This window comes from Coregonus clupeaformis, chromosome 15 (assembly GCF_020615455.1).
Source record: "Coregonus clupeaformis isolate EN_2021a chromosome 15, ASM2061545v1, whole genome shotgun sequence".
In the NCBI taxonomy this organism is placed as follows: Eukaryota; Metazoa; Chordata; class Actinopteri; order Salmoniformes; family Salmonidae; genus Coregonus; species Coregonus clupeaformis.
This window is the reverse complement of record NC_059206.1, coordinates 43432791-43452908: the sequence shown is the minus strand read 5'-3', so window position 1 is coordinate 43452908 and position 20118 is coordinate 43432791. Positions and strand designations below refer to the sequence as shown.

The following is a 20118-nucleotide window of genomic DNA, read 5'->3' as shown; positions in this document are numbered from 1 at the left end:
TGATTTATCACTCTCCAATGGACATCTCACCTCAAACCCTGTACAGACTTCTCAGTGCATTATTCATATTCAGCCATTTCCTCTGAGGCATTCTGTTTGAAGTTAAGGACTCGGCATGAAATAGCCTTCAGCGTCCTTACTTTTCCAATGTCATCTGGGAATCTTCAGACCTTTATCTGTCTACTCTGCTCTCTCTCATACAGTATGTAGTGACTGTTAATCAGCTAAGACACCAGATCATGTACTTTTGGTTAGTTCTAGAATATAGGTGAAGCTTTTCAGCAAAAATTATAATGAATTACATAACAGGACATCTTTATTCTGAAATTCAATATTTTATTAGAATCTGAAAAAAGGCCTCACTGGTTTTGGATACATTCTGTACATTCTATACATTAGTTGAAAATACTCAGTAAGCACATATTCAATACACACTTATCTGGATTGGAAATGGAATTAGACACTAGTGGATGCACAGAGATCCTCATTCCTGGTACTGCTGTAGGAATGGCGGCACAACAATGGTGACACCATCAAAATTCCCCATATAACAACAGCCAAAGGTCAGGTCAAAAGGTCAGTGTGCCCTGGCTGGTCCCTGATTGGCCAATGGTAGGTCAGCCATGCTGATTTTAAAGGCATAATCTGTCAGATTTGCCGATTTCCAATGGTAATTTTAATTAATGACATATATGACAATAATTCCTTATGAGCTTAGTCTTTTTTTGTAAACAATGTAAAGGTTCAAAATATCAATCAGTTCCATCTATCAGCTCAAGTAGCAGGATCTGGCTGTTGAAATCACATATTGTGCATTTAACACTCCACAGGACATGCTTTTCATCCCTTTGGCTTTAAGAACTCTTAGCATGATCTCTGTGTAAACAAGCAAATGAAGTCATCCGTTCTTCCCCAGTCAGAGGTTTTCCTCATTGCCAATGTGTCTGACATGTTTGTCATTCCTTGCAATATACTTATTGATTGATTTATAAAAAATGCATTCATTCATAATACACATATGTTTATATCAATCAGCATGTAAGATGTACCTATATAACACATAAAGACAGAGTTAAAAGCTGAGCCATTGATCCTTTAACTTATTAAATACTGTATGTTTATCCCTTCTGCTAAAGATGGCAATATTCTGCTTCTATTGATTAAGCAAAGCAGTAAAGTGTTGGCATTATCTTCACTGTATCTCATGAGCCATACTCAAAAGTCTTTCACTACCTGTAGATAGCTATATGGAAGTCTTACAGTAAAAAAAGGATACCAAACTTCCTGATCAGTTAGAATAGAGAACATGGAAAATCTAATGGAACTTTGTTTTACAGATCAATTGCTCAGCTTCTCTCTGAACCTTTGAGTGAAGTAAAGCTGGGCTTGCTGTTCTACTTGTCTATCTGTTGATAGTGGTTTGGATTGGTGGAGCAGAGAAAGGCAAGGTATTGGGGACATTTTCAGGGGTCCTCAGGGTCCATGCTGCTCAGTTCTTTGACAGATGCATTGGCCTTACCCCTTCGTTATTTTTCCTCACAGGAATTGGTCAGATGGGTGTGGGGGAGGGCGGGAAGGGGGAGGGGCTCTGCATGGGGGTGAGGCCTGGGGGGGTGGGGGCAGAGAGCCAGTTGGGGAAGGGGGTGTGGCAGGGCAAAGGGGTGGAGGGGTGGGAGAGAAAAGGGGTGAAGGGGTGGGTGGAGCAACAGGTGGAGGAGGACTTACAGAAGTTTGGGGCAGAGCTTGGTTTGGAGGGGGGGTGTAAGGGGGAGGGGTGATGCAGGATGGAGGGGGAGTGGATGGCAGGGGTGGAAGAGTGGAGGTGGGAGAGGGGGGCATTTGGGAGAGGGTGCCATGTGAGGAAGCGTGACTGTAGGTGTGAGGCAGACTGTAGATGGGTGTGGACGGGCAGTGGGAGATTGGATAATGAGGAGTAGAGTAGGATTCCACCCGGGTGAAGCTAATGCACCTGCCCTGTAAGAGGAGAGAGGGATAAAACAGGGATGAGAGAAATCAGAGGCAGTCATCAGGGCCCAGTTTTTAAAAACTTTTTAGATCAGTTTTTAGCAATCAGATTGGATTAAATGTTAGAATTTGGTATTTCAAAACTGAAAAATGAGATTCTGAACTTCTGGATAAGGATTCAGTAATCCAATCTGCCCTTGAATCAGGATTAAATGTTGTATTTGCATTTTTCAAAATTCAAAGGCAGTGATTAGTATAGTTTTGATGCAGGAAATCAGGATCATCTTCATCCCACTGGGAGGGTGGATTTAGAAAGGTGAAAGGCACTACAACCGAGAAATTTCAATTGTAACTAAAGTGGGGAGGCTTAAAAAACTTTTTAAAATCTGAAAACCAAAGCTTCATTATGTTAAATTTACTGCAGTACACTGTGGACAACCCTTCAAATTAGTGGATTTGGCTAATTCAGCCACACCCGTTGCTGACAGGTGTATAAAATCAAGAACACAGCCATGCAATCTCAATAGACAAACATTGGCAGTAGAATGGCCCATACTGAAGAGCTCAGTGACTTTCAACGTGGCACCGTCATAGGATGCCACCTTTCCAGCTATCTGTTTAATCAACTTCTTGATATGCCACACCTGTAGGTGGATGGATTATCTTGGCAAAGGAGAAATGCTCACTGACAGGGATGTAAACAAATTTGTGCACAAAATTTGAGAGAAATACACTTTTTGTGCGTATGGAAAATGTCTGTAATCTTTTATTTCAGCTCATGACATTTTATATTTTTGTTCAGTCACAAGAATGAAGGTACCTAGATTACAAATAATAGAGCCTGCATATCACTTATAAGTAAGTACACATGTATTTGACACTTCTCAATATAACAACTGAGCACATACGTATACTGCGGTCAGTTTAACATAATGAACCTTTGGTTTTCAGATGTACGAACATTTTTAAACCTTGTCACCTTAGTTACATTGACATTTATTGATTGTAGAGGCTCTCACCTTACTAAATCCACCCTGAATCCACCCTTCCCATGGGATCAAGATAATCCTGATTTTCGGCATCAAAACGATCCTAATCACCTTTGAAAAATGCATAAACTATATTTAATCCTGATTGAAGGTCAGATTGGATTCCCTAACTTTTCAAAAGTTATCTGATCGAATTTCAGAAATCGGATTGGGTTAAATGTTCGAATTGGGTTTTTCAAAAATGGTAATCCAACCTAATATGTCCAGTAGATGGCAAGGCGTAGGCCTGTTCAAAGCACCGAAAATCCAGATTATGTGATCTTGATATTGTGGTATCTGCATCAGAATTATCCTATCCGATTATTTTCAACAACAACAAAAAATGGCTCAAAAACAGCCAGATCGATATGATCCTGGATTGCAAGAAAAATTGTATTACAGAATCCAGATACTCTGATCCAGATTAAAAGTTTTGAAAAACTGGGCTCAGTGATTTACTGATACATTGGTGTATACAGTATTGAACTATTTCATAATTATTACATAACTTTTTCATGCAAAGTGGATTTATAGATCTTAGAGAAGGGTCTGTAAGGGAATAGTTTCAAGTTTTATTAGTCATATGTACACAGGTTCCTTCTCAACAATAAGAAATAATAAAAGATAAGAATACGAATATAAAGTAGATGGCTCAGTAGAATAGAAGACAGTTTTTAGCATAAGTATAATACAGGAAGGCACAATTTATAGTCCAATATTTACATGTGTTTTGGGGAAGGGGGGATTGGGGGGCAAGTGTTTAAATTGTGCAGTATTTAGCAATGAGAATAAGTGTCACGGATACGGCCGAGGCTGCCCCTCCTCCTCGCTCGGGCAGGCTTCGGCGGTCGTCGTCACCGGAGTACTAGCTGCCACCGATCGATGTTTCTGTGTCTCACTAGTTCTGTCTTTATTTTTCACACCTGTTACTCATTAGGCTTATTAGTTTCCCTATATTACCTCTGTTTTCCCTCCTGGGTGTGTGCGTGATTGTTCTTTGTTACGTCGTCTGTTGAGCTGTTGTTTTGCTCTTCCCTGCGTGGAGGGTTTGCTATGGTTTACTTTGAGTCTAGTAAAGCCATTTATCTCTCAGTTCTGTGTCCTGCGCCTGATTCCGTTTCCCCACTTTACCCAGACGCTGACAATAAGAGTATGATAGCAGCAGTTGTGATGTGCGTGTGTGTGAATGAGTGTATATCTGTGTGTGTGTGTGTGTGTGTGTGAATGAGTGTATATCAGTGTGTGTGTGTGAAGGTGCGGAGAGTCAGTGCAGGTGGTCAGTACAGTTGAAGTGATCAGCAGTCTGATGGCTTGTAGATAGAAACTGTCTCTGAGGCTGTTGGTATCTGACCTCATGCTCCAAAACCATTTGCATGATGGTAAGGGAGTGAACAGCTCATGGCTGGGGTGTGTGGGGTCCTTGATCATGCTGCGGGCCTTCCTCAGGCACCGTTTCAAGTAGATGTCCTGGATGGGTGGGAGCCCCGTACCAGTGATGTACTGGGCCATCTTCACCACCAACTGGAGGGCCTTGCAGTCGTGGACGGCGCAATTCCCGTACCAGACCGTTATGCAACTGGTCAGGACACTCTCGATGGTGCAGCGGTAGTATTTGGAGAGGACCCAGGGTGGCATGCCGAATTTCTTCAGCCGCCTTAGGAAGAAGATGCACTGTTGTGCCCTCTTGACGAGTGGTAGTGTTGTTGGTTCATGTCAAGTCCTCTGTGATGTGGATGCCGAGGAACTTAACTACTGACTCTCTACTGCAGTCCCATTGATGTGGATCGGGGCGTGTTCCATCCTCTGCTTCCTGAAGTCAACAATCAACTCCTTTCTTTTGGTGGCGTTGAGGGAGAGGTTGTTGTCCTGGCACCACAATACCACAATGACAGTTCACTTACCTCCTCCCTATAAGCAAGCATAGAATGTGTTAAGCTCGTCTGGGAGGGAGGCTTCGGTGGGTACCACACAGCTGGATTTGCCTTTGTAGTCTGTGATAGTCGTAGTCCTTGCCACCTGTGTCACGAGTCTGAGTTGTCAAACATCAATTGAAGTTTGAGTCTGTGTTAACTTTTTGCGTCCCTAATGGATTTGCGGAGCTCGTACCTGCTTGCCTTGTACATGTCGCACACCACTGAGTCATCAGGGTTCGTTATGCTGCCATTGAATGCTGCAGTACGGGCTCTCAGCATGGTACGGATATCTCCATTCATCCAGGGTTTTTGGTTGGGGTATGTACAGATTGTTTTCGTGGATACATTATCATCAACACATGTCCTAATGAAGCCTGTGACTGACGATGTATATTAATGGATGAGTCCTGGGTGGATGAATCTTTGACCAATCTCTCATTATCATTGTTTTCCTTTCTGTATATTATGCTGACTCCATCTTGTCTTCTGCTTGGCTATAAATGTCAAATTCAGTCAAAACAACAAGGAGATTTACTGAGGTAGCAACAGCTTTTGAAAGATGGGAAGAGAGGGAATTGTGTGGATGGTTTGCCCCGTCCTGCTATCCACAGCTGTCATTGAGACCATATAAAAACAAAACTCCCAGCTAGGCTTGAGTTACGGGAAGGTGGGGATGTGGGTAGTGACTAGTCATCTGTCCTTAATGGCTTCAGCAGATTTGAACACATTCCTTCAGGTTGGAGCAATATTAGCACCTCAGCTTCTTCAGCCTGTATATGCCAGGATACATTATGCCTTCCTCACAGCCGCTCTGTCTGTGCACCGTTATTATTACTATCAGCTGCAACCTTTCTAGTGTATTATTTACTGCCTGGCTGGAAATGTTTTAAAAGCATTTAGCCGGGGCAGATGATTTAATGAGGAAATGGGCACTGAAGGCATTCAAAAGCAGTTTAAATTAATTTAGGGCTTTAATTGGCTTCCAAAATTGCCAACGTGATGAGTTTGTAAGGAGTTAATCAAAATTCCCACTCTCCTCAGCTGCCTGGTGGAATAGTTTTGATGGAGAAAAAAAAGTTATAAAAGACTGCTGGAAGAACCATTGCAAAAAAAGTAAAAAGTTCAAAAAGAGAATAAAAAAGAAAGATGGTGCTGAAGCCTCCCCCCTCTCTATTTTCCATTCTGTCTGCTTTGCTCCTCAGGCTGTGGTCTTGGCTCCAGATCTTATTCTTTCCCTCAATTTTCCAGGGGTTTGAGTTGTTTCTGTTGAGGATTTGCAACGGAGTGGGCCTAGGCATTAGGTAGTGTGGTCTCTGCCTCCTAAACGGTTTCATCTGATTGCATTTTTTATGCTTTTCTTACATAACAGTATAATGAAGTGCTGGGCCAGTGGGCCTTATCATCCCCTAGAAGAGCTCTGAAGGAAAAGCCCCTGTAAGCTATCCTTCTCTGCCCTACAGGTAAGTCACACACTGGCTTTCTTATTTAGTTGCTAAAAGTGCCTTCCATGACTCCGCATATCCTCGTGTCATCCCATACAGTGCAGTAGCAAGTGTTGGATGTGTCTTTCTCTATGCCGTTTATTTTTGTGTCTTACCTTGTCTCCAGGATAGGGTCTCATCAGAGACACCCTATCGTAGCCTTTCCTCAGAAACACCCACAGAGCATCCAGCTTGCCCTGAACAAAGATGGGCACAATACATTAAAGAGAAGAATGTTACATAGTTGATGATAATATGATAATAACAATATTTCCTGTCTGCCTGCCTGAATGGCTGTATGCCTGTCAGTTGCTTTACTCCGCTCTGGTTTATTTATATTCTGTATATGCCAGTATACAGGTCTGTTGATCAGTCTAACATCTATCTGTCTGTGTCTGGCTGGCTGTCTGGTGCTGTTTAACCATCGAAAGCTATGCCCCATGACATAATAATAGTCAGTGAGGAGAGTAAGTAGAGATAAAGGGGAAGGAATGTATTGTGTTGGGACTAGCACCAGCTTCCCTCTGCTCTGCAGATCTCATCTTCCTGAGGTCAGCTCAGTTCATGTCTGGTTCATATTACCACTCATCCAGCTGACTGAGACGTTATGAAACAAACTTCCTGGAAACAATGACACTACAGGAAGGCTGCAACTAATTAAGAATTGTTTTGATCATAGACTGGGTTTTGATGGGGGTTGGAGTCAATTCTGAATTGAGTTGCGAATTTCTCTTTAATTCTAATTAAATTATTGAATCTTAATTGAATTTGAATTGGTCACACCCCACAGGAAGCAGAATTTAAATTTGAATTAGAGGAAGTAGAATGTAATTCAATGAAATTCAATGACATTTAAATTGCTTATTTATACTACACATCACCATGAAAATGTTTATACCAGGTAGGATAAGGTTGAAACATTCTCATTCTCCTAAAACAATTTAAAACAATTACAGTGGTCTGGAAATATTCTAAGATCAGGTTGTGGGTTGTCTATAATAATTAATAATTCCCTTAATGTTTTTAAATATCAGAAAAAAACACATTTCCCAGAATGTATTAGATCGGACACTGTAGTATGGAAGGGAACAATCTAACATCTCATGACAAAGAAAAATTACTGTTTGACGTCTGAGTTACAATCAAACTAGTATTTGAAATGGTATGTGTATTCTTTGCATTCATAGGTGGCATATCCTTTTGATAAAATATTTGTCAAAGGAATGAGACTCAGGTTTCACATCTCAGTTGAAATGCTTTGAATTAAATTATATTTTATTCAAATTCTGCTTCCTGTCGGGTGTGGCCAATTAAAATTCATAGTTTGAATTTAATTAAATTCACAATTTTCCTAATTGACCCCAACCCTGATGGGTAGATAGTTTGCACTTGATAACCTATGCCTAATATATACAGTATATATAATATGAATATGTGCCATTTAGCAGATGCTAAGTGACTTAGTCATGTGTGCATACTTTTTTGGGGGGAGGGGGGAATCAAACTCACAATCTTGGTGTTGCAAGTGCCATGCTCTACCAACTGAGCTACAGAGGACCACAATGGTAAAAGTTTACTAACAATGTTTTCCATGGAATTTAGAGTGCATATGATTGTATGTGAGTAGAAGGTACTGCAATTTTGTTCTTGTTTTTGCCTCCCTCAATTCCCTAAAAATCTACCTTGTATGGTAAACCATGTAATGTTTAAGATTTTTTCAATTAAGTGCATTTGATTGGACTTTTATTTTAATTGAAAGGTACTGCAATTTTGTTGTTGTTATTCCCCTGCTCAACTAGAAAGTGTACCTTTTATGGTATACCAAGGAAATGTTGAACTCCTAAGTACAGGCGTACCCAGCTAGCACATAACGTTCTGAGAACCATATGTTTCTTAGAGATTGAAGAGAGTGTGGTTGTCCTATGGTTATTTTGCATACAACCTTCCCACAATGTTCTGGGAATTGTGCGGGATACCCAGCTAATGCATAATGTTCAGAGAACTATACATTTCCAAGGTGGGAATTTCAGTACTTCAGCATAACGTTTCCTACAGGTTTCCTCATAGTTCTATTTAAAGTAATGTTCTCAAATTGTTCCGAGAACATTAACAAACAATGTTCTAGAAAACATTAACATTCAAAGAACGTTCTAATAATGTTATTTTAAAACATATACATTCCATTCTCAGCGTCAACAAAACTCTCACTAACCTCTATCTTGTTAAGCGTGTTCAGGTGTGTTGGCCGCGCCCACTAATAGGCCACACCTGATCTTAATGAGTGCTTGTTTCCTATGAAATGGGGTCTGTTTGAATAGACTAAAATGAACAGCTTTGTATGAGTAAAAACAACATGAGATGCTAGCTCCATCCCAGTGGCGCAGTGGACTAATTCCTTGGATAGAGAACAGAAGATCATGGGTTTGAATCTCACTGATGCTGTGCCACAATAAAAAAGAAATGTGTTTGCATGATAAATGCCTAAGCAAATGAATTTCCATGTGTCCTATCTGTGCTTGGAGTTCAAAACAGTTAAGCTAGCAGTGTTCTTCTAAGTTTTATTGAAACATGTTCAGAATGTTATTTAATTACCTTCAAATAACCTATAATTAACATAGCTTCACACAACTTCCAAGGAACCAAATATGCTAGCTGGATTCAATACCTTTATAGGAGAGTACCACTTCTGGGGACTGATAGGTTTGTGCATGCCATTGTTAAGAGTGCGTGTTGGTGGAATGTCAAACTCCTGCTCTGGCATCTTGACACGGGCATTCTTGGCTTTCTCAAGTTTGGCCCCCTCCTCAGTGGAACCCTTGTCACCCCAGCGGACCTGAACAAGGACAAGCAACAACAGCCAGTCAGTGCCAGGGGCATGGTAATATAATGACCAGAGCTGAGCCATAGTTGGATGAAGGGCACACCAGTCCGAGTACAACAGTCGGTGAATGTCTTTCTCACCTCCATTCTCTTGATGCCACCCACACCTCGGCCACCGTAGTATGAGGCATCCACAGTGGGCCACCTCTTCTTGGGACAGCCGTCCTCGTCCTCATCCTTACAAGAGGAAAAATAGATCCCTCAGATGGTAGCCTTGCCCTATAATGTTCATAATATCAGATGCCTACCACTCCCTTCAGCCAGTTCAAGTCAACAATACCAGTGGTATTGTTCCAAACAAGTAAGGCAGGAGTCATGCTAAACTTGATGTCCTGATCAAGTTTGTATTTGTATTTATTATGGATCCCCATTAGCTGCTGCCTTGGCAAAATTAAGGCAGTTATACATTTTAAAAACATTACAATACATTCATAACAGATTTCACAACATGAACTGTGTGCCCTCAGGCCCCTACTGTACTACCACATATCTATAACACAAAATACATGTGTACGTGTGTATAGTGTGTATGCTATCGTGTGTTTGTATTCATGTGTCTATGTTTGTCTTGCTTCACAAACAGTCCCCGCTGTTCCATAAGGTATATTTGTATCTGTTTTTTAAGTCTAATTTTAGTTACTTGATGTGGAATAGAGTTCCATGTAGTCATGGCTCTATGTAGTACTGTGCGCCTCCCATAGTCTGTTCTGGACTTGAGGACTGTGAAGAGACCTCTGGTGGCATGTCTTGTGGGGTATGCATGGGTGTCCGAGCTGTGTGCCAGTAGTTCAAAAAGAAATAGATAGCATGGCATCCCTGTGTGGTGTGGCCAGGGAGTTCCCCTGTTAGAAGCTCCTGCCACGTCTGAGAGCCTGAAAATAATTGTAACTAAACTTGTAGCATAACTAAACTCCTCTCTCTACCTAAAGAGCTGGGCCGCTATCCAGTTTACTGGACACAAAAAAAACACAAAATAACTATCATAAACAATCTGCCCAGTCTGGTCCTGGCTGCATTCAGCACCATTGAGTGGAGCTTGCCCTCAGTACAGCTAGCTGGATACACCGGAGAGCCCAGCAACATTGCCCCTCTCAATACAGCTGCAGTCCAGTCACCTTCTTTGTTTGGCTGTCCGCATGCAGACAGAGTTCTTTGGCATGAGCGCCAGGAGACCAATCTCCCCTCACAAATGGTGCTGATGCAGCCAGATCAGGACCTTGCCTGATTGACTGACCTTGTGCAGATGGAGTCTTTGATTCTTTTGACCCCTGTAAGTTATTTAGCTAAAGAACAAACTTTGCCAAACATGCCTCTTTGTGTTGACTCTGTATTTTCTCCCATCACCCCCTCTGTGCCACTCCCTATGCCCGGCTATATTTAGAACCCAACTCACGTTGTTCTGATCATTGGCCTCTATACTAAACATCTGCTTCTGTCGGGTCAAAATGGAAAATGTCAGCTGTGAGTCAATAACTCAGTCTAATCCCCATTATGCTTCTACAGGTTCTCATAGCTCTTTGAGGCAGAGGCTGCCGGCTGTTTTCAGATCAGACAACAGGAGACAGAAAAAGACACAGAGAGTCTGATTATATGGTATGTTAGTGGCGTTTCAACTCTACAGGAGGCACAGGCCTAGAGACAGTAGATAAGAAAAAAAGCTTTACTCACTGAGCTGTCCTCCATTACTGGAGGTGGAGGCTCATGGATGATCTGCAAAGATGGAAAAAGAAACAGAATCCTAATATGCTGTTCCACAGGAGTTAATGAATATCCTGTTGACTCATGCATACATGGCATAGTCTCTGCTGGAGTACAGGAAGTGGTTTTGAATGTGAGAGGGTGATAATGAGAGATAGGTTACCACTGTGCAGCAGAGAGGCCAGAACCACCAGAGCAGAGCCAGCGTCAGCAGGAGCAGCAGAATGAGCAGAGCTATGGCCAAGAACGTCCCATCAGACTGGGGGAGGCAGAGAGAGGAAATGAGGTTAGCACCGGGTGTACTTACTGTACAAGCTCTATCACCTCCTTGGAATAGATACGGAAGAGTAAAGTACTAAAATTAACCATAGTATTAGAAACATAATACTCCATGTGGCCATGGTTGAGAGATGTTCCTGTGTAGAGAGGTGGAGAAGGGTTGGTACTTACACAGCTGACTGTGGTGATGGTGACGGAGCTAGATATGAAACTCAGGCCATTGTTCATACTGACGTGGAGGGTAGCTTCCCTGTGGGGGATGGGGGAGGTGAGAGAGAAGGGATGGGGGAGGTGAGAGGGTATAATTACCTGCACTGTTTATTTGTTTTGCTCTAATCAACACATCCCTGTTTTCATTCCAGAGACCAAGGATAGCTGCTTTTCTGAGAAAATACTGTATTGACTTGAGAGCAAGAGAGATGTAATTGTGGGTATGTAAACAAGGAGTGCATTTCATGAGTTGGGTTTGGCATGCATCAATTAAAGCAGTGGGGATGTGAGAGTTAAAGAGTCACTTACGTCCCTTCCTTCTCCAATACGGGAGCTGGGCACAGAAGGTAGGTGTCTCTCACTACCAATGGCCTTTTCACTATGGGATTATAGAAGAGAACACTTTGTATTATGTGTATATATGAATACCTAATACTGTATACAATAGATAAGTCGCCTGTATATAGATAATCCCCCTGATTAGAAATCCTATAGCTATGCATCCAGCGAGAGGTGCATGGAAATAAAAACAAACAAAATAGAGTACTGTAGCTAGTTAATTTACAAACGGTACTATTAAAGTAATTATCATAGTTAAATGATCATAATTTCAAAAGAGTTGTAGTGCAAAGAGTGTTTCAAAGAATATCTTTCAAATTGAAATACATTGAGACAAATTGTGAAAATTCCTCCCTTATTGTCTTTCTAGACCTTCTTTACTTGTGGAAAATAAATCAACTGAAGTCCTTCAGAGTGAGTGTGGTTTATGTAGCCTGGCTGAGAGAATGTCAGGAGATCCACATTCCCTCTGTACATCTGAGAAGCCTTAAGTATTAAACCAGTTGAAGCAATGCGAGGTGTGTGTATGTGTGTGTGTGTGTGTGTAGAGGGTGAGGACAGACCCCCTCTTGCCAGCCTGGTCTCATAGACTATGTGTAACATAGTAAATGTAAATCCGGGACACCCAAATGAGTATGATATGTTGCATTTGGTCTGGTTACAGTACATAAGACAGGTTACTCAAGGCAAAAACGAAAGGAGGGTTGTTGGTTGGGCGTATAATGCGAATGTCTAGCAACCCAAAGGGTGTGTGTTCGAAACTCATCACGGACAACTTTAGCATTTTAGCTAATTAGCAACTAACTACTTACTACTTTTTAGCTACTTTGCAACTACTAAGCATGTTAGCTAACTCTTCCCCTAACTCCTAACCTTAACCCTAGCTAACGTTAGCCAGCTAGCTAATATTAGCCACACCAAAGTGGAATTCGTAACATATCATATGTTTTGCAAATTCATAACGTATTGTAAGTTTTGCAAATTCGTTACATATCATACATTTTACATTTTAGTCATTTAGCAGACGCTCTTATCCAGAGTGACTTACAGTTAGTGAGTGCATACATTTTCATACTGGCCCCCCGTGGGAAACGAACCCACAACCCTGGCGTTGCAAGCGCCATGCTCTACCAACTGAGCTACAGGGGAATTGTAATTCGTAACATATCATACGAAATGGATGATGGACATCCACAAATTAATAGATACCATAGGAAACGTAACATACAGTATCATACTAAATGGGTGTCTTGGATTTACATACAGAATAATACGAGACCAGGTTGCTCTTGCTTGTGGCCAAGGCAAACATAGCCCAATTTCCCCTACTGCCTGAGGGAAGAATGCAGAAATTAGACTTCAGTGTAAGAATCGGACTGCTCTCTATACTGAAGATTGCCTATTAAAGGTGTCACGTTCGTTGATTGAAGGCTCGGACCAAGGTGCAGCGTGGTAGGCGAACATATTAATTTATTAAATGAAACACAGACAAAATACACACAAACATAAAGTTCTGCAGGCTACAACGCAACCATACAAAAACAAGATCCCACAAACTAAGGTGGGAAAAAGGCTGCCTAAGTATGATCCCCAATCAGAGACAACGATAGACAGCTGCCTCTGATTGGGAACCATTCCCGGCCAACAAAGAAATAGAAAAACTAGAATGCCCACCCAAATCACACCCTGACCTAACCAAATAGAGAATAAAAGGGATATCTAAGGTTAGGGCGTGACAAAAGGATATGATTGCAAGTCCCTGATCTATTGGAAATTACAAAATTCTACAGGAAATAAACCCTGTCCCTTGAAGCTTCAGAGAGCCTTTTACCTGGCTTGATCCTCAATGATCCTCAGAGGCACCCAGCCAACAGCAGATGTGCAAAGGAACAAAGAAACCACATTACATCTCTAACTCAGATCAGTTTTTTGCACTGCTGCAGACTCCATTGGTTTGTAATTTGCTGCCAGTGAGGGTCTTGCATCAAAAGGTTTGTGCCACAGTTGCAACAGAAGAATGTTGTTTCTTAACGTTCTCTGAACTATGAGAACATTCCCAATGTCAAACCAGTTGGAAAACTTTCCTAGAACATTACCAAAATTGAAATGAAATGTAACCATGTTTCAACTTTTAGGAAACCTTCTGGTAAAGTACTGAATTACTGTCAGGTGTCAGTGTGTAGCGGTAGGACGGAGTCAGGCGCAGGACACAGAGATAGTAGACAACATACTTTACTCGTAAATAACAAATGAACATAAACTCCACGCAGGGAGGACAATCCCGCTCACCAGTCGATAACACCAAACATAGAACAAACACGCACACAACACAGTGGGAGCCAGAGGGTTAAATAGGGAACAAATCATAGACATAATGGGAACCAGGTGTGTACAATGAAGACAAAACAAGTAGAACACAGAAACATAGATCGGTAGCAGCTAGTACTCCGGTGACGACGAACGCCGAAGCCTGCCCGAGCAAGGAGGAGGAGCAGCCTCGGCTGAATCCGTGACAATTACCAAAAAAATAAAACAAATCCTAAATTCCTAAATGTGCTGAGAATGTTCCAAAGCCAAGCCACTATCCTGCACCATTGCCAGAAAGCTGTGGGAAGGTTGTATGCTAAATAACCATAGGATAACCAGGCTCTCACCAAGCTCTAAGAAACATACGGTTCTCAGAACGTTATTTCCTAGCTTGGCCAACTGGTGCCTGCTTGAGCTAATGAGTATTCTTTCAGGCTCATTCCTTTAAGCTCTTTCATTCAGGATGGTTGAAATCCTTTCTCTTTGCCTTTTTCTCACACAGCCTGAGGACACAGTCAATAACAACGAACTCACTGTGGCATTGCTGAAACAGATCTCTTTCTAACCCTCATTACCCTGCACCCAGAACCTAGTGTGAAAGTTAAAGAGATTGTTCCCTGCTCATTAAAAACAGGGGTGATGCTGATGGGATTCATTAGGGTTAATGGTTGGTAAATTGTAGGTACCGTAACTTCCACTTACTCAAAGTGAGAGTGTCGTTGATGCGGAAGCTACAAAGGACCTTCCCCACCTCGCGGGCATGTGAGAAACCATTTCCTTTCACTACCACCTGGAAGGACTCTAAGGCAGGATGAAAGGGAGAGAACATTGAGAATCATCAATGCCATTTGTTCACCTTGATAAGCATTGGTAAAGAGGAATTACAGTTGATAATACAATTTTAAAGTCCTTATTTCCTGAGGCCAAAAGCTCCCCAATTATCCATAATGATCCATGATTATCTAAAATCGGACAATATTCAGGTCAAATGCAGGCTAGGCTGAGCCAGAGAGGATGTAACGTTTTAACCGTGCCTATTTGTCTTCATCTGGCACTTTTCATTTACACAGAGTCAAACACATATTTAAGTCAATCCGTTTCCCCCTTGCTGTCTCATTAGACACAGTAGAAACACAGAGTGGATTGATCCGTGTCGGCAGCATATCAATAAACAAGCAACAGTGTCATGCAGCTGGAGCCCATTATGAAACCCACTCCAAAACACCACTCACCTCCTGCACAGATACTAGAGGGCTCTGCTGCCAATATCTCAATGCATGATCTCTTCAGGATCTTGAGAGAGAGAGAGAGAGAGAGAGAGAGAGAGAGAGAGAGAGAGAGAGAGAGAGAGAGAGAGAGAGAGAGAGAGAGAGAGAGAGAGAGAGAGAGAGAGAGAGAGAGAGAGAGAGAGAGAGAGAGAGAGAGAGAGAGAGAGAGAGAGAGAGAGAGAGAGAGAGAGAGAGAGAGAGAGAGAGAGAGAGAGAGAGAGAGAGAGAGAGAGAGAGAGAGAGAGAGAGAGAGAGAGAAGGTGGTTAATGGTGACAGCGGTGAGCAGCACATACTGTAAATCTGTTAAGAGTTAGATCTGTTGAAAGTATGTATACCTTGGTATACTTTCAACCATGTTGAAACTATACCTTACAATAGCGAACAGGTGTTTGCATCCTTCTACCAGCCCCTAACATTGTTGCCCTACTTACTGAATCAATGACTCCTTGCAGTGCCTCAAAGCCATCATTCACAGGGAAGACATGGTCCTTACTGTCAGCTATTGTCCAAAGCTGGGGAGGGAGGAGACTTATAATTTAATAACAGTGTAATAACAATAATGTGAGACTAGCCAACTGCTAAATCCCCTGCTCACAACAGAAACATGTGGCTCACCTGGGTTTCATTGAAGTCTTTTACTCCCACGCAGTAGACAGAGGCGCCCAGTTGACGCGATCGACCGGCCTAGTGACACACAAATAGACATGATAGCTCTTTTATAACTCTATATTGACCAAAGTAGAGAGAACTTCATTTGTGGTGTCAGATACATAGAAAACCAATACAATGCAGTGTATAAAAGGTGTGTCGTGATGTGAATTGCATTAATGTGATGACTGTTATTTATCGAATCAACTAACTATGTTTAATTGTCACTCGATTAAATTAATCATGTAACAATTAACTCATTAGGAATTTGGGGCACCACGGAAGAAGTTGTTTAACTAGTTACCATCTCCCTAATTAAACTCTTAGAAGATATATATATATATACAGTGAGGGCAAAAGTATTTGATCCCCTGCTGATTTTGTACGTTTGCCCACTGACAAAGACATGATCAGTCTATCATTTTAATGGTAGGTTTATTTGAACAGTGAGAGACAGAATAACAACAAAAAAATCCAGAAAAACGCATGTCAAAAATGTTATACATTTATTTGCATTTTAATGAGGGAAATAAATATTTGACCCCCTCTCAATCAGACTGATCATTTCTTTGTCAGTGGGCAAACGTACAAAATCAACAAATACTTTTTTCCCTCACTGTATGTTATATCGATAACAGTCACTTATTAAATCATTACCTCATCAGTCTCATTCTGAACGTCGCATAATCCTTGAACCTGCAAGAACCCTAACCTTATTGATGAATCAGCAATACACACATTGGCTTAATTATTTATTTACTTACTTACTAATTAACTAAATAATAACACAGAATACATAAACACACACACACACACACAGTATAGGTTATTCATTACTAACGTAATACAATGAAAACAGGTCCCTAGTTGACTGGACTAACAATAGCATGACTGCTTGGTTAGGGGAAGGAGGGGTCATTAAAAAGAGAGTGAAAGGGAGAGACAGAGATTCAACTTATCGTTGTTACATTTGGAAACCACCGCTCATTCGGATAAGAAATGCAATGCATATTTACGTGTAGCTGTCCTTGATCGTCATCTCTCTGTTGAACCACTTTCTCAAAAAGGGTTTGAGTGTCCTATCCCACTTCGGTAATACTCGGCTTGTCTTCTAATGGAGTGTAAGATGGGATTGTCCTAATGGAGTGTCTTTAGTGAAAGTACTAGACTACTTTACATGTACAGCTGCAGACTGATATGATAAGGTCTAGTGTGTGGTCTTCTTCTCGTGTAGAGATTGAGAGTTTCAGAGTTTCACCATTTCAAACGTATGTACTACCATCTCACGTTTCCTGGTCTTCGAGTGGCAACCATTTGTAACGTTCAGCTCCCGCTGCACGTCGGCTGGTCTTTCTGGTCTAACCATTTTAAGCCATGTAGCCACAGCTCCACGCTTCCTGGTCTAAATGTTGATTTGTTTTTCAAGGATTTTTATGCCCTCTGTGTAAAAGGGGCGTTCCATCGTGATGACACGATCTCTGATGTCACTCAGGGCGTGGCTAGTCACTGTGCGTAGTTTATATTAAAAACGATTATCTCATTAGAAGACTAAAATCACATTCCTATCTTCACCAAAATACTCTCATACTTAATCATATATTTTATACAACATTTAGATGTAAACTTGATAGATAGAATATGTACACTTTCCGAGTTACAGTTATTTCTTGATACCATCCTTAATGACATCACAAAATAATTTTCCAAGCTGATCTGGCACCTTTGATCCTCACCAAGGAGAGAGAGTCATGACAGGTGTATCCATAAAGGATGAGGATGGATTCTATGAAGCATCTATGGAAGGCTTGCAAGACAGATGGGTTTTTGTCCAGCCTTCTCAGTTTGTGCAACCAACTCAGTGGCCTTGTGGTTAGATTAGCACTCTTCATTAACGAGATGGATTGTGGGTAAGGCCCGACAGCAGACTAGCATCCTGTCCAGAGGGTGTATACATGTACATCGAGCTGCCTTACGCTACAGAAAGATAGGCTCCTGGCCCTATGGGCCGTTCTGGCTCGGACAAGGCTTACTTGTCCAAGGCTTACTTACTGCAGGTTTGTGCAGGTACTTAGTCTTGAGTCGTGACTGACGTTTGGAGACAGAGGCATTTGCTGTCTATAATGGTGTAGACGTTTTTTTTGCAGTTCACTCTATCGATTGTTGATGGTTACATGTAGTGCTTTGAGTGTTCTTACACAGCCAATTATGACTTATTGGGTCTTGGTGACATTTAATAAAGTCTAGGAAGTTCTGCACCACTGGCCCCCGGCCAATGTATAAACAAGATTGAAATATCCGGTAATTACAAGGCTGAAATAACTGATGTAACCAGCTGTAGAGAGAAACGAAAATGGCAACTCTAATAATAATAATTACATATGATGACAGGCAGTAGAGTATGAGAATCTGCTCTTCCAGGACTGGAATAATCTGTGGAATGTGGCTGACTATTTGCACTCTGCCCACTCTGTGAGTGTAGAGATAGATATTGCCAATAGATCATCCATTACTGTAGGTCTAAAATAAACATTTCTCTCACCTCTCTCTCTGCCAGATCAAACTGATTCTCCCTCAGTTCGCCATCTGTCAAGGCAATGATGACACTGGCTGTACGGAAACCTGAAGGACCAGGACAGATTTAGTTAGAACAAGACAACAGAGCAGAACAGAATACTTCTCAGAGTACAGACTGTACTGTCTAACTGTCACTGAAGGGGAAGATAATCATTGGATAATTCAATCTAACACCTCTTAAATTCTAACACTTATGATACCATAGTTTCTTGGTAAAGGGATCAATAGGGAGCAATAGGTTTGAATTGTACTGGTAGCTTTTCATCTGTGTCTGCTTATGACTGGGAGCATAATGAGAGTTCTACCCAAATAATTTATTCCAAGTGCAAATAACAAGAATAATCTACTTACTGTCTCCAGCATAGTAGATTTGTTCACTGGCCTGGGGGAGCAGATAGAATAATAATTTTTAGAAGACTAATTTATTGAGACAGCATTTTGTCTTCTGCTTTTACCCATTTAGAGAGATAAGAATGGTTATTGGAACAGAACAATATATTGTTCAAATTTTTTGCAGTAGGAGGTCAAGCTGTTGCCCAGTTACCTTCAGCTACTGGCTTCCAATCCACTACTCACCCTTTGGAACCCTTTGTGCATGAAAGTGTCTCCCCCAGGGTGCACCATACGGAGCTCCTCCAGGCCTGCCCGAATCTGTTCCCTGCTCACACACACACACAAAAATACAGCCCATTTGTACTGTCAGTGTATCATGTGGGCAGTACCCCACAATAGAAAGATTGGCACACAGTACCTTCCACAAAAAGATTGACCAATGAAGAAAATGAGCAGGTCATTAAAGGTGGTGTATTGTGTAAATCCTGTCTGTGTTAGTTGTGAGTAGTTAAAGCATAGGCACAACAGCTTGAGGGATTATGTCTTGCCTGTCTTCTGTTAGTTTCATCAGGATCCGTCCCTCTGTAGAAAATACAATGAAGGACATCCGCAGCTGAGGACTAGCGAGAGAGAGGGATAGAGGGAGGGTATTTCCACAGTTGACTGACATAATCTCTTTGTGTGTTGCTGTTTTGTCCAAATACTTTGTTCAATAACATGTCTGTATACATCCTTACTGGACTTGACCAGTGTATATTAATTGAGCTCTTTGGGACTTGTGGTGGTATATCAAGTTAACACATACTGTACCTTGTGAATTTATGAGCCAGGTGATCAACAAAGTAATATATCTCATTCCAGTGGTGCTGTACACTCCCTGACCTGAAAGAAAGGTTGGAAGATGTCTGTTATTGTGGAGCTGTAAAGCTACCATGATTGACCTGTCCACAAACCAATCACTGCTCCCGTGTGTCCTCCAATCAGCTCACTGGCGCCCCGCCTACAGGGCATTACCTAATTTGATAAAGGTTGTGTTCCCCTGCTCAGACGTTTCTGACGCATGCCAGATTTTACAAAGCCTGGATAGGTATTTTAGGTATCAGCTAACCACATCATATGTTATAGCAATCTGGTGCCCGACGGCACGGTCAATGACATGGCACCTAAATCATACATTCGATAAGATTGACAGAC

The 20118-nt window shown here is 41.6% G+C and overlaps 1 protein-coding gene across 1 annotated transcript; it reads right to left on the bottom strand.

Moving 5' to 3' along the window:
* Window positions 1-321: 321 nt before the first annotated feature.
* On the bottom strand, window positions 322-19704 carry LOC121582390 (anthrax toxin receptor 1). The gene is made up of 16 exons (XM_041898138.2): window positions 19473-19704; window positions 19168-19249; window positions 18943-18973; window positions 18557-18636; window positions 15985-16053; window positions 15801-15881; window positions 15333-15393; window positions 14803-14901; window positions 11764-11833; window positions 11416-11494; window positions 11129-11224; window positions 10936-10977; window positions 9349-9444; window positions 9053-9220; window positions 6504-6584; window positions 322-1974 (listed from the first exon to the last, which is right to left on the bottom strand). Exons 1-16 carry the CDS (start codon window positions 19592-19594, stop codon window positions 1537-1539), a joined length of 1695 nt encoding a protein of 564 aa, XP_041754072.2. The 5' UTR covers window positions 19595-19704; the 3' UTR covers window positions 322-1536.
* Between the last annotated feature and the right edge of the window lie 414 nt (window positions 19705-20118).

Bases quoted from the DNA above. Each gene is read 5' to 3' on its own strand.
- LOC121582390 (XM_041898138.2), bottom strand. From the start codon at position 19,594: ATGTCAGTCAACTGTGGAAATACCCTCCCTCTATCCCTCTCTCTCGCT. The intron at 14,902-15,332 runs GTGAGTGGTGTT...ATCCTGCCTTAG, and splicing joins CTCTAGTATCTGTGCAGGAG to AGTCCTTCCAGGTGGTAGTG. The intron at 11,225-11,415 runs GTAAGTACCAAC...TGCCTCCCCCAG, and splicing joins CCATCACCACAGTCAGCTGT to TCTGATGGGACGTTCTTGGC.